Source organism: Onychostoma macrolepis, chromosome 21 (genome assembly GCF_012432095.1).
Source record: "Onychostoma macrolepis isolate SWU-2019 chromosome 21, ASM1243209v1, whole genome shotgun sequence".
Classification (NCBI taxonomy): domain Eukaryota; kingdom Metazoa; phylum Chordata; class Actinopteri; order Cypriniformes; family Cyprinidae; genus Onychostoma; species Onychostoma macrolepis.
In genome coordinates, this window is record NC_081175.1 from 13227554 (window position 1) to 13242323 (window position 14770).

Here is a 14770-nt window from a genome sequence, read left to right on the forward strand (position 1 = left end):
TAGAACGAGCATATGGATGCACAGGGGAGCTTCATCCATCACTCCTACATTATCCCACCATCCTATACCCCGTTTTGCCACAAGCGCACCAATATGGAGCCATCAGTCAGCAGTATCGTTGGCAGGCTGTCTATCCCTAATCATAAAACTCTAAGAAGCTAATGAAGTTAATTATTCACATGATGGATCTTATATTATTCCATCTCTTCCATTATACAGACAGTTTCTCCCAGCCACATGTAGCAGTCAGACGGACGATCAATAAGCAGCGTTTATTGGACGCATGTGCGGCACGTGAGATCACGCGATCACCCATATTGATTTGAATGGAACGCACTCAAACATCGACTCATAAAAGCATCAAGTCAAGCTATTTTTACATTGTGGTTTGCATATTCACATGTATATCGACTACGTGTGAGAATGAATCGAATCACCACGTGCTTAATTATTGATTCATATGCACAACATGCTAAAATAAAATCAAACAGGACACAGTAGACAGTCTGTTATCCTCCTTTTATTTATATATATATATTTTCTCCAACATTTTCAATGCTAAAATAACAAACACACAGGGTATGGTGCATTAGTATTTGCATATGTTATATTTCTCATCAAAACAGATCGAAAGAGATGAACTTCACAGAAAAAACAGACATTCAAATGGAAAGATAACGAATGCTATTAAAGGCATCAGATCTGAAATGTCACACAGATTAGTTCCAATTCCCTTCAAAACATTCCCAATTTCAAACACAGTTACATATAATCTATGCACAGAAATATTTACCCTGTAAAAATTCAACAGTTTGAATGAACAATGTGCCAAGTACCTATGCATCAGCAACGTACGATGCTATATTAAGCCGCATGACCCATTTAACAACAACTTTGATAAATACTGCATTGTTGTATTGGCGGCATGAAACAAAGCCAAGCGTCAACCACTTCTCGACTCGAAAACACTCACAGAATCGCAGAGAGGGTTTGCGCTGTCAGAGCTGATAACATCGAACGGTTCTCCAGAGATTTTGCCAGTGGCCCACATTGAGAAGTCCAAAAGCCAACAGGTAGCTTACCTCTCCCAACAAATCCCCTAGTTTTGTGCCTGTCACAATAAACCCCTTTGTAAACCCCTTTGCTCGTGTAAACTGAGACGTATTTGTCAAATAACACAGAGGAACAATCTCTAAAATAACTGCAGTGATGAGATGGACGCTTGTGCTCTAAAATCTACATCTAAACAACATTAGCTCCATTTTAATGGTAACATCCATTTGAAGGTCGATCACCACATTTATGGGCCTGTACGATTCACGGTTAAAACGACACGCTCTAGTCTCCACCTTGGGATGTTATGATAAACGATGAGAATATATCCACGTTACAGGCTATTGGTCCTCATGAAAAATTGGTCTACTTAGAGTCAAGACTGTTAAAACCATTTCAGACGCACCCCAGTGGACCTCTTTTGCAGCAACAGCCGCGCGTCTCGTAGATTTCAGGCTGAGTGCTTTCAATTACTCGAATACCATTGAATAAAACCTCTCATTATCTGTTACGAATTATATCAATCGTGTTCAACAAGGGAAATTAGACAAAGCTGGAGAATAAAGCCATCACTACAGCAGCCATGAGGCATCTGCTGTTAAGGGGAATGTAACAGGACAGTGAAATAAATTCACATTAAGAGAGGAATTGGAACACAAGCAGAGATGCGTCCTGGGAAAAGGACGTTCCTCTAAAGCCTGTGTTCCAATTCAATGTGCCCCAAAGCTGCTGCGGAGTCTATAAGTGCTCTTGAATATAGAGTCATCGATCCTCGTTGGCCTCAATGGAGCTCACTTCAGCCCAAACCACCTGGGTAACTATTCTCCACCTTTACATGATACACAGCTCAAGTGTAAGACTCTGGAGACGAGGTCGGATCCATTCTTGCACTTATTTTCCCAGTAACAAAGCAGGCTGGGTCATTGGTCGGAACTTTGGGTATGTGTGACATGGCTATTTGTCTCGAAATAAATTGAATTTCGCTTGGTAATTCCAGTAAGGTACTCTGTGCCATAAGACTTTTATATGTAAGGGAAGGATTATGCATGATTTTTTTGAGAATTTCTCTCCAGTTCTAGTGCTTCGAGTTTATGTAAACGATCACGATCAAAGTTATGAAACATCTGTGTGCAATATTTAACGTGATTAGGAATGCATCTAATTAAGTCTCTTTCTGTCATTAATTTATTGCTTATATTTTCAGTGTAAATCTTTTAGTTTTTACTACATTCATTAATGTTAAAGACTGGCAAACATTTCTATGTCAACAGCATAACATTAGCTCATATCCTCATCACGTATAAATTTAAAAGTGATTGAGGATCACAAAAGCACATATGACTCTAAAGGCAAAGGATTCAAGCTTGAAAGTAAAAATATTTTCAGATTCATCCGTTATTCGAGATTCTGTAAAAATAAGCTCAACCTTCCTTCTTTAATGCATGCTGCTTCTAAAAGGTGTTAGACTCCGTATGTATCTGAATGAATGTGAGTGTGTGTGTTTAGCCTTGCAGGGATTGGCTGTGGTGATGTGTTATGTTCCCTGCTGTTGGCCTTCATGATATCTATTCGGTGATCTCCAGAATAAGATCGTCTCCTTCCAGAGTGCTGTCGGCGGTCACGTAGATCTTGGCCACGGTGCCGGAAAGTGGCGAGTTCACCACCGTCTCCATCTTCATGGCACTGAGGACACAGAGCGGTTGTCCTTTCTCCACCTGCTGGCCTTGCTTCACTTTCACCTCCACCACCTTTCCAGGCATGGGAGCGCCAATCTGTCCACGAACGTCCTTCAGGGCTTTAGGGTGGAAATGCATCTCCTACAAAAACAAGAAATTTGATTTAGGTCGGCAGGGACATTTACACATTGCATTTCACCAACTATTCCCAAGAAATACATACATGCAGAATATTATAAGATCATTTGTGTGCGTTCTGGTATACATGGTTTATGAGGACAAATTTGTATAATGACATGAGTACTACAACGTAAACATGGTTTATGAGGACACTTCCTGTGTCATACTAAATGGTGTTTTTTTTTTTTGTTGAAAATCTAAAAATGCATTAAGTTTTGTGATGGGTAGGTTTAGGATTATATACATACACACACACACATTAAATGTGTTTTATAAATACATTATAAAACACATTGGTTCAGCACTTATTTAGGAAACTTACATTTAAATGTACTCAAAAATAAAAACTAACATAACGTAACTGCAAAAACCTGGGGAAAAAAACAACCTAAAATTAATTTTCCAAATGTTTCAAAATGTGCTAAAAATGTCCACAAAGTACTATAATTATTTTTATACATGGTGCTTTAGAAAAATGCCACTAGACAGCAATTAGACTAGACTATACTGTGAAATGTAACCCATACATACAGTATGGAGTTACATATGAAGGCTATACATTAAATATTTATTAACAAATATCAGTTAGCACATTAACTATGGCAGCCTGACACTCAAAAACAATCTAAATAAACAAATGCGTAGAAATAAACTAACAAATAAACAAACAAATAGAAAACGCGTGGGAAAACTAAATTAGAAATAAAACTAAACTTAAAAAAATCTGGAACAAAAATAACCTATAACTAAAACTAATGTCTGGTTTCATGTGGTAGCAAAATCTGTCCAGAAAAATCCCATCTCGACAACAGTGCTGTTGGGACACTGGATATGGCTCATAAACTCACGACTGCACCAGTTTTATTTACATCATTTACATAATTTACTTTGTCACTCCACTCTCTAGCAGTTGGTTCAAAACTTTGCCAAATTTCACTTAAAGAAAAAAGACAGAAACGCACCTTCATGGCCACGGTGTCTTTGACCAGGACAGATCTCAGCTGACCATTGAGCTCGAAGAACACCTCTCTCTGACCGGCTTTATTAAGGTCTCCTAAAGCAAGAGCCTTGATATGAAGTGTCTTGCCTCGCTCCAACTCCACCTGAGACAGACAGCAGAGATATGAGGAGAAGAAATAAGGAACTTACAGCTGGAATGCAGAAATGACACTTATAATCATGGATGACAGGAAGATTTATGGCACAGTAACAGCAAATAAAAATGTGACGCTACTTCGGTTTAATAATTGGAAATGTTTTATTTCTCAAAAAAAAAAGAAATCCTTCCACCTCAAACTCTTCAGCAATCTTGGGTCCATCCAGGAAGAGTCTAGTGTCCAGACAATCCACAGGCCCAAAGGTTCTGGTGAACTCTTTGAACTCCTGGAACACTTTGGGGTACATGGCAGCGGACATCACATCCTCCGGGGTGATTTCATCACCGTAAGCGTCTCGCAGCTGCTTCTCCAAGGCCTGGAACTCCATGGGGGGCAGGGAGGCTCCAGGACGTCCTTCCACACGGGGAAGAGACTTCAAAACCTGTGCCACAAATAAGTGATGAGAACCTGAGAAAAGAGCAGGTGCCTGAACACACAATAAACGTATATTCCTCGCAGTATTTTCAAGCTGCTCGTAAGTGGATGATGTAGAGCGTTCGCAATCCCCCTGAGCCCCACACTGAATCCGAGAATATTTATAACCGATCATTACCAGGAGCAGGATTAATCTCTCCCTATTGCTTCATTTAAATGAATTTAAGAGGCTGAAGAATCAAGTGCGAGAAGCGAAGAATTAAACTCGAAATGACGAAATGTAAATTTTGATTCGGCAAAACAAAGAAAGAACGCAGACCTAAATACAACTTTTTATGCATGCAAACAAACGCTTGCATAATGACAAACAATATTAATGTTACAAAACAGATGGGGGAAAAAATAAGGCCACGTTGCTCAAATATGTTTGTTATCTAAATTACATGCAAAGCAGATGGCCTACTAATTCTGAAAAAGAGACATTGTAAATAAATTAGCTGCATACTTGCATGCGCAGAATAGCTTTAATGCAGGCATTGTTCATTTCTGATGGGACACACATTTGTCAGGGAAGTGGCTAATCTTGCACAGGAATGGCTGCTGGGTAATTGGGGCGTTCAAAACAAAAGGAATGACATGGTTTTGCCTTGCGTATCTCTGACAAGCACAACACAGCGTTAATGCACTCTAGAGACTGCAGGGAAACCCTCTCAAGACAGACTTCACTGCGATCAACCGAATCTCTTCAGTGAGAGAGCTGAAGCTTATTTTGCTCACCGAAGAGATATTCAATAACTTGTATTTATGCAATACTGTACCAAACAGGTTCTTCTTTTCTTTCTGATCTAAGCTCAAGCTGAGCAGAGACTTAAACTCAAGTTCAACTTTAGTCATTGAAATAATCAATTCTAAATCCTTCCTCCGACCCTTTCATCTTCAACCCATATTCCATATTTCTAACCCTGGGGCAGTATTATAGAAACTCTTAATTTCTGACTAAAGATTTGGAAACGTTCTATTTCCTAAGTGAAATCACCATGGTTATTAAACAGATAGGATAGGATTCTGAGTTAAAACTTTAAAGTTAAAGCTAAACTTTGAACATGCAAAGTTTCTTCTGACACTGCAAAACAGATCAGATGAGATGTTACATCATGCTCTGTGGCACCAGAAATTCAACATTTAACACACAATAATATAAAAATATACAATCTACCTCACCTTTTATGCAATGCTCCAAACCTGCAGCTGTAAAGTTTATGATTTGTAATTAAGTTACATCTTGGTCACACGTCTTCATGCGATACCAGGTTTATTAAAAGTTAACTAAATCTAAAACAAAAAAAAATTCAATTTCTCGATTTTAATCGATTCTCATTTTTTACGAAATATCAATTCTCAAAAATTCTCTATTCAATTCTCTCAATCAATTCTCTAGCCTGTTTCAGTTAATGAACGGAACATTGTAGTGAGCTTCTAATCCAATAAATCGGAGTAAGCTTTGTGCTTTGGGTAACACTTTAGTATAGGGAGGGACCAATTCTCAATATTTAACTGGTTGCTTATTAGCATGTATATTATTAACATATTGGCATGACCATATTCTACATCCCTAATTCTAACAAAATATAAACTTACCAACTAACTTGTAAACAATAGAATGTCACGTAACGTCACATTTACAGTACCTCAGAAAAAACATATCCGTTGACCATAAACTAGAAACTACAAAAATTAACTAAATGTATGCACTATATGATCATTACCATTTATACTGCTCTTCAACATTTATTGAATAAATTTGTCAAGTTTATATGACAGTCTCCATTTAAATGTTTATATTTCAAAAAACAAATTGGAGTGGAAATATAATTATGTACAGTAATTGTAAAGTCAGTATTATAACCTGACTCCTGACTGATGTATATTTTATAGCATTAGTTGAGGTATTTTTTCCTTCAGAAAATTTGCCATGTACTGTACCTGATATACATCCAAAATATTCTATTGAATTGAACCAAAATCGATATATATACACATACACAAACATTTCTCTTTCATTTTTTTAAGTAACTTGATATACTAAATTAACTAAAACTGAAATAATATTATAATAAAAAAAAGAATTAAAATAACACTAAATTACTAAAAATAAAAATAAAATACAAAAAAACTAAAAATTATTAGTAAAAATTATTAAAATAATACACATTTGCTGGTCAGAGTTCACTAAACCTGAACTTTTAGTGAAATGTAAAACTTCTTTGCATGATCTTGTGTTTTGATCAGGCATTTGTATGTGTATGAATGGACTTCATTAGAAACAAAAAGTGCAGTGTGACCGTCCTTTTAGGATGTTTTTTAGCACAGCACCAACAACTACTAGTTCTATCGTTGACACTTAACCTTAACCCTAGTTGATACTTTAATTGTTCATCAAAACAACACTGAACCCCATTGACTTCCACTGTATAGACAAAAAACGTTTTCAAAACATTTTTCAAAATATATTCACATGCAGCGCCAGTAAATAATGACTGAATCTTTATTTTTGAGTGAATATTCCTTTTAAGAACCTAATTTGCCCCTGTTAGATCCTGTACAACATTTAATAAGGTAGGTATCGTGTCACACTAGCTGTATTTCAGCAGCTTGAGTGAGAAATGCGCTGTGCAGGTCGTACCTTTGATCTGAAGGGCTCCGGGAAGCCTCCATGGGGGATGCCGATATGTCCTTGCAGGAACTCCACCACGGAGAGGGGGAAAGACAACTCATCTGCTCTCTCTTCCACCTCTGCCCGAGTCAGAGAGTTCTGCACCATGAACTGCGCCAGATCGCCTACAATCTTAGAGGAGGGTGTCACCTGAAGGAAGGGGAAGAGAGGAGAAGGACAGATAAGCGAGAAAGGAAAGACATGCTTGCTTAGGCCTCCATCGCTACATCTCAGCTCTCCACCAGGCTTATCCACCCTCAGGCCGTCCGACCAATCTGAACTAGGAATAAGAGAGGAAACAGAGTGCAGTGGCAAACAGAAACACGGCTTAGGGAGAAGATAACATTCGTCAGGAAGACAAAAGGGAAAAAGAATGGTGGACAGAGAACGGAGAGGCGCTAATGAAACCCAGAGCTAATGTGATGTATGTTAAGCAGAGCGCAGCTCGGCCTCCGATATTGACAATATTAACAGCGAGGGGACTCCGAGAACAGAAAGCAGACTATCTTCGATCATTTAATTAAGCCCAGGGAAATGAAAAGCAGCAAGGCGAGACCAAATGCTCACAGACGCCTTTGATTGGAGGAGATCAGTCAGAGCCTCTCTGAAACACAACAGATAAGCTTTGCTTAAAGCTCTTCCCAGTTGATCTGTCTCTGGGCCATAGGAGACAGGGACAGGATTATTTATTCGCTCCTCCTTTCTGCCCCTCTTTTTTTGCCAAGTTATTTTTATTCAATTTCATCTGGAGATTGAGACGGTTGCAACGGAATAAGAGGGATGAGGAGTTGGAAGGAGAAAAGAGAGAGAGGAGAGCAGGCAATTAAATCTGCGATTCAGAGAGGAGCTCTCGGGTCCATGGTGCTCATGATCTTGTGAGCGTGAGCGGATTTCGAGAGTGAGGGTGAGACCCTTCTGAGCGCAGGGGGTAATAATTAAGCCCTATTTAACCAGGGAGAATGTTGCATATGAGCGATTTAAACGGCGGCGCTCATGGTGGTCATGTGATGCGATTACAGCGTATGAACAATCTCAAACGTTCCATTCATTGATGAAAAAAGGGGGGGGGGGGCAGCACTTCTGCATGAGTCTAAAGCATAACGCATATTTGCTAATCTCAAATGACTGGCTTTCAATTTTGAATGCAATGATTTAAATCATTGAAAAGACTGGTTAGGACTGGAAATCTTAAAAAATGATCTGGATTTCACATTATACAGGAAGTAAAGAATAGGAAATTGGATTTTAAGTCAACAGAGCCAGATTGAATACTACTTAACCACTTATTTCCACTATCCAGTATATGGCTGAATAAGCACATCATATTTTTGATCAAAACATACGCCAAAGCAGTTAATATTCTAAATACGGTTATTCCCTAGAATTCGTTTACATTTTATGAACAGAACTTGATTTAAATACAAATGACTGTATATCTATACCTTCTAATATTGATTAAAATAGCAGTAGTTCACATAAAATACTTTTGACGTGGCATGACGTGACACTGGACTAATATCAGTCTGAAACCAAAAGCAGAATTATTTTATAATTATCATACAAGCAGCTTTTATGAGCTCATATTAAGTAAGAGACTTGTATATATACTTATACAATATATATTAGTATAAAACTAATATTTCTAATGTCTAAAAGGGACATTGAGTGTTAAAAAGGTGCTATATAAATAAAACAATTATCTATTATTAATATCATCATAAAATGTTTCATTTCTCACACCAAAGGGACATTTAAAATGAGCTAGTAAAGGATTAAAAAGGAAAACAGACTGAAGAAAAATTGAAAAAAATAAATCACAAAATATATTTCTTTCATGGACATGTCAACTATCTTTATAACTACCTCTCAGAAATATAACTTAAATGTAATATTTATCTTTAGTATCTAGATACTAAAGGCTTGAGTGGATTTTATGCTGATAATTATATCTTATGATAGATTTCTCAGATGACTGTCAGTTTTTTAAAAGCTATAAAGCTGTCTCTACAGAGATGGCTTTTATTATTTGAAAAGCTAGAGTGTTTTGAAGCGATTACATGCCAGGACACGACGTTTCAAATGAACTAGTTTCCACAGAGAAAAAAAAAAGAAAAATTTGAAAGGAAAATTTATCTATTCCAGTGCAAAATTATAGGAAAACAACTGCAAAATCCTCTGGCACAAACATCTATCTTTTATGTGTCTAAGGGGTAGCGGGATGTTTTTAAAAACCAAATTGTCCAACAAAGTCTTTGAATAAATGATGTGAACCAGACGTAACAAGCATAGGTCTAGTTAGAACTGAATATTTTGTATGATGTACAAATCAGTGTTTGCACATTGCTTTTGACCAAAATAACTCAAATTTATAACACAATACTTTCGAGGAAGCAAGCTGGGAAATGGACGTGAATGACTCAGAAAACGTGAGCATTTGACAACATCACGACTCAGTCTTCAAGCGTGTGAAACATAACATCTGAGGAAAAGACGTCGACCTAATTAGCTAAAAGGTGTGATGTCTTTGGTTCCATATAAAGACTAGAGGAATGTAAATGCCTGTGATTTCAGAGAGACTGCAGATCTGGATTAATCGAAGCAGTAACAGACGTGAAGGGTTAAAGGGGTTTATCATAACACTTTGCACATTAATACACCGTGTACTACTGCATTAATATTTTCTATTTGAGTCATCATGTCTAAAACCCTTCAAGTATTATGACATTTCATAAGAAATGAGCTGACCTGATTTCTCGTCTGACAATCACCGAGTAGTGAAAAAGTGACGGCACACTTTTCAGTGTCCTTGGTTCTGGAAGCATTCATTTTTTCCAAAAGGATTTCTATTAAAGAATTCTATGCCAAACCAGCTCAAGGATACAAGATAACAAATTCTGATTTGAAGTAAAAAAGGATAAAAGTTCTGTATTTTAACTGTAAAATGCAATGCATATTCACTATAAAATGTTCAGATGATATAAACACAATATATTGGCAATGCTTCACAGGAGTCAGTATTTGCCACTTTTTTTGCTGTAATTTCTAAATAATCAATCCAGATTTATGGATGCAGTTTGTCACAAATGGGACAACTTGACTGTTGAGTGAATTCCTATATACCAGAGCTCAGGTCAATAAAGCCCTTCACGAATAACTAAAAATAGGTTTGAATATGTAAATAAAGAAAATGTGATCTCCCAAAACACAGGGGTAATTGCTCACTTTGATGAGGTCACCGAGCAGCTTGTTGGCTTCTGCGTAGGCTTTCTTCACCTCCTTAAACTTGTTCCCTAGCCCCATACTGTGCGCTTGAAAGTGGAGATTGGTGTACTGGCCACCTGGGATCTCGTTCTCGTAGACATCAGCATTTCCAGACTTCATGGTGGCAGTGCAGTCAAACGGAGCATAAAGGCCTCGGGTCACCTCCCAATACTCACTGTAGTCAAAGACCTTCTCGAGAGAGATGCCTGAGAAAGAGATGTGGTGAAGAGAAAGAAAGAGATCATTAGTCCACCAAGAGGAATAAGCAATCGGAGAACAAGTAGCACAACAAATGACTATCTGACATTAATATTTAATCAAAAATAATGAAAGTCCTCGTCTCTTTAACAGACTGCACCAGCTAATCAGGCATTCTTCCAAAGCTTTTAATCAGTCATCGAAAGCTCAGCACACAGGGGCCTGTATGTGGTAGAAGCATAGATTGCTTCCTGCCACTCATAGCTTCATCATTTACCAGCAGCAGTCAGTCAATTAATCAATCAATGAGGCGCGCCACTTGCAACAGAGTTTACATGCTCATTTGGCTCCCTCATCTTCACTAATTGCCCATAGCTGTGATCACAATAGTTTTCCAGTGCAAAAGATAACACACGCACAAATACGCTCTAACATGTGTGCGCGCACAACCGGAGAACAATTGCGGAAATCACAATAACACTTTCATAAAACTAGCTTGCGTGCATTTTTCTTCTACTCGCTGCCACCCTGACTACAGGCTATTAGGCACTATTGATGGTACGGCGTAAAAGCAGTGTCCAGCTCGCCCCGTGCAGACCAATCTATCAGCACACGTCAGTCAGTCCAGGCATTGATCTCTGGCCACACGGTCTTTATCGTGATGAACTGGCTTGAAGAGAAGAGGAGAGAAAGAGAGCTACTTTAGGAGGCAGAGGGACCTGAGCAGGACAACGAGAGATTGATAGAGCGAGCGAGAAACGCAGATTAAAAAAATGACAAGGTGAGAGAGAAAGTTGAAGGAGATCTATCCATCTGTCCATCCATCCATCTAGATGGACTGATCAGTAGACCGACAGACTTGGTATCTCTCATTTCACAACAAATCCTCACTCACATCTTGGTATGTTTTTGTAGGGGCACTTAACCTATTTTCTTCCCTTTTCTTCACTTTAATTCTGCATTATCCTGACCTTTAGTGTGGAACTGCATCTAAAATAGGGAAACGATAGATTATAGTTTACTTGTCAAAATGACATTTGTGTTATCTTGTGTTTTACAAATTCATTAAACGGCGGAAAAGATCATGGATGAGTGGAAAGAAAGAAAAATTCCTGGATGGATGGATGGAAAAATTCATGAATTGATGGATAGATAGATGGAAAGAAAAATTAATGGATGGATGGAAGTAAAAGTTCACGGATGGATGGAAAGAAAAAATCATGAATGGATGGATGGAATAGAAAATTCACGGATGGATGGATGGATGGAATAGAAAATTCATTGGATGGATGGATGGAAGGAAAAGTTCATGGATGGATGAAATTAAAAAATTAATTGATAGATGAATGGAATAAATTCATGGATGGATGAAATAAAATACATGGATGGAAAAATTCAGGGATGATGGGAAGAAAAATTTAGGGATGATGTAAAAAGTCATGGATGGATGGATGGCAAGAGAAATTCATGAATGGATGGATGGATGGATGGATGATAAAAAGAAAAATTGATGGAAGGATGGCTAGAACAATACAGAAAGAATGATACAATGATAGAAAGTACAATACAACAATACAAAGAATAATACAAAGTTATAAAGCAATCCAAAAACAATACAGTGATACAAACAAACGATACAAGAAAAATACAATAATACAAAAACAATACGATATAAATAATGATAGAAAAAAAAGAAAGAAAGGAAGGATTTGTAACAAAATAGCTGTTAGATTTTAAAGGGGTCATATAATACGATTTCACCTTTTTAACTTTTGTTAGTGTGTAATGTAGCTGTGTGAGCATAAACAACATCTTCAAAGTTACAAAGCTCAAAGTTCAATGCAAAGGGAGAAATTGTCTTTTACAGAATTAGCATAGCATCGCCTACAGCGAACAACTGGTAAGGGACATTTTTACATAAATTACATTTTTACATAAGTGCTATATTAGAGTGATTTTGCAGGTTGTCATAACACTCAGCAGGTCTTGTTTTTTGTCAGCTGTGCATGAGAATCAACACATACTGTAACATAATACTTGCTGTGTAAAGGTGGCTAATATAGTTAAATAGAGGCATGACAGAAAACACCAATCACAATTCAACACGCAAACAGATGCAAGAAACAAGACTAAACTCAGTATGCAAATAGCATGATAACGACGACATCGCTTTTGGTTATATTTTAACATTTCAACGCAAGTCAATGAAAGATTTTCACATTTTAATTTTAAATTTCATTTGATTTTTGGTCTGTACGTTGAGAGGTTCAGGCGGAGGTTCAGGAGGAGGAGAGAACAAATGGAATGTCTGGGGAATATCAATACAGCGCTGCCTTGCGAGTACTGTAATAAGTATCGAGCATTTGTCAGCGCTGTCTCTTTCTCTTCACATCAACACATACGGCAGCTTGTTTTAAAAAGATGTAAACAGGTGATTAATACTGGATGTTGCATATGGCAACAAAACAGCGAATGGGGAGACAGAGACTGCAATAACACTGCCACAGGAATTCTGACAGTCTCCAAACAATTCAATTACCTAGGCAACACCTCCAGGAGCGAAAACCAAAGAAACACGGGGCAGTGAGAGTGAGGGGGGGTACGGCTGAATCTTGTGGGAATAAAACAAACTGAATCAACAAAAGTGCGAACACCTCCTCATCATGTGAGCTCTCTGATGCGTCTCGTGCTGCCAAAGTCACACACCCACGCCATGTGGCGCTCCAGAGGAGGGGCTGCATCTATACATAAAGGATGGACTTTCATAGAAACAACAACCAGGGCTTTCCGGTTTGTGAGCACCACAGCTCACGTCTCTTTGCTTTATTAATGTGATGTTTGGTGGCTTAATTAGAAAGTCTAAGATGCAAATTATATTAGCTTACACAGCCTGTATATTAATAACAGTGTAAATGAGAGCTACTGTAAAGGCTAGTTCACATTGTCCAAGCAAATAAAATGAGTGTTTATACAACAGTTAGTACCGGATTTCTAATTCGATTGGTTAAGGGAAATTAAAATCCAAGGTGGTTAATGGCCGATAATTAGACGATATATATTTTCCACTATTTGTTCATTTAACCCAAGAATTAAAAATTTGTTGCTTGTACATGTCCAATGACAGCTGGATCTGATTAAAACTTGATTAAAAGAGAAAACAAGTTTTCATACCACAGACAGATATTTGTTTTTGTTTCAAGCACAAAGTCACTTAATTATGGTTTCAAATTTTCTTAAGTAAATATATCCTGATTTAAGAATGTTTAGATGTTTATATTGGAAAACAAAAATACAGACGAAGATGCAATTTTTTTGCATTGCATGCAACATTGAATGCCATTACTTTAAGAACGTAAGATTTCGAAGAGGCCTTCAATTGTGGAAGGTTGTATGAAAACTCTTTAAGACTAACAAAAACCTGTGATTAGATATCGTCTTAATTGTACATGCTCATTTACCATATTTTTTTGGAAAAGTATATCACCTCTACCATCATTTAACACTTAAAGCTATTCTTAAAAAATATCAGTTTTTCATACTGTACATTGTAATGTCCTAAATTCACGTGTAGCATTTAAAACTATTTAATTTTGGCTATTAGTATTTATTTTTTAAACTGATTAGAATTTTTTTTTTACAGAATTTTAATACCAGCCATAACATGAAAATAATTACTGGCTTATCATTATTGACCAGATTAATAATCTCAATGTAATAATGCCTAGTTGTATAGACACTATCCACAACAGCCATGTTGATATTCAGTACATGAGCACTTTTGCTTGAGTGATGTTAATTATACAGTCAACAGGATGTCAGAAATGTTGACATTTGCTGTGGCAGTATGAAGCAGCCTTAATGAAGTAGATCTTCATGCCATTGGTCACTACAGCGGCAGGTGACGCAGTGACCCATGGTTGGACAGATGGTCTCCCACACTGACCACACAAAGTCTCTGGCCGCAAACACACACACCCTACTGCGAGAAGACCCACCGGGGCAAGAGATTCATCAGTGAAGGTTAAGCACCAGCAGCCACAGTAATGTCACAATTAAGGAAAGGTCAAGGGGTCGGACACCAACATCCAAATGATGTCTGTCCGCTCTGACCCTTCTCTCTACTCTTTTCATTCGGCCCACCATTATTTTCTTTCTCT

At 37.6% G+C, this 14770-nt stretch overlaps 1 protein-coding gene across 1 annotated transcript in view; it reads right to left on the bottom strand.

Annotated features, from left to right (window-relative positions):
• Nucleotides 1–500: 500 nt before the first annotated feature.
• Nucleotides 501–14770, bottom strand: part of pcxa (pyruvate carboxylase a) — a 117170-nt gene continuing 102900 nt past the window's right edge. Inside the window, exons 17-21 of the mRNA XM_058757338.1 lie at nt 10377–10621; nt 7125–7304; nt 4200–4448; nt 3872–4012; nt 501–2870 (exon numbers count right to left, since the gene is read on the bottom strand). Coding sequence (XP_058613321.1) covers nt 2619–2870; nt 3872–4012; nt 4200–4448; nt 7125–7304; nt 10377–10621 — 1067 coding nt within the window. The 3' untranslated portion in view covers nt 501–2618. The remainder of the gene's footprint in view (nt 2871–3871; nt 4013–4199; nt 4449–7124; nt 7305–10376; nt 10622–14770) is intronic.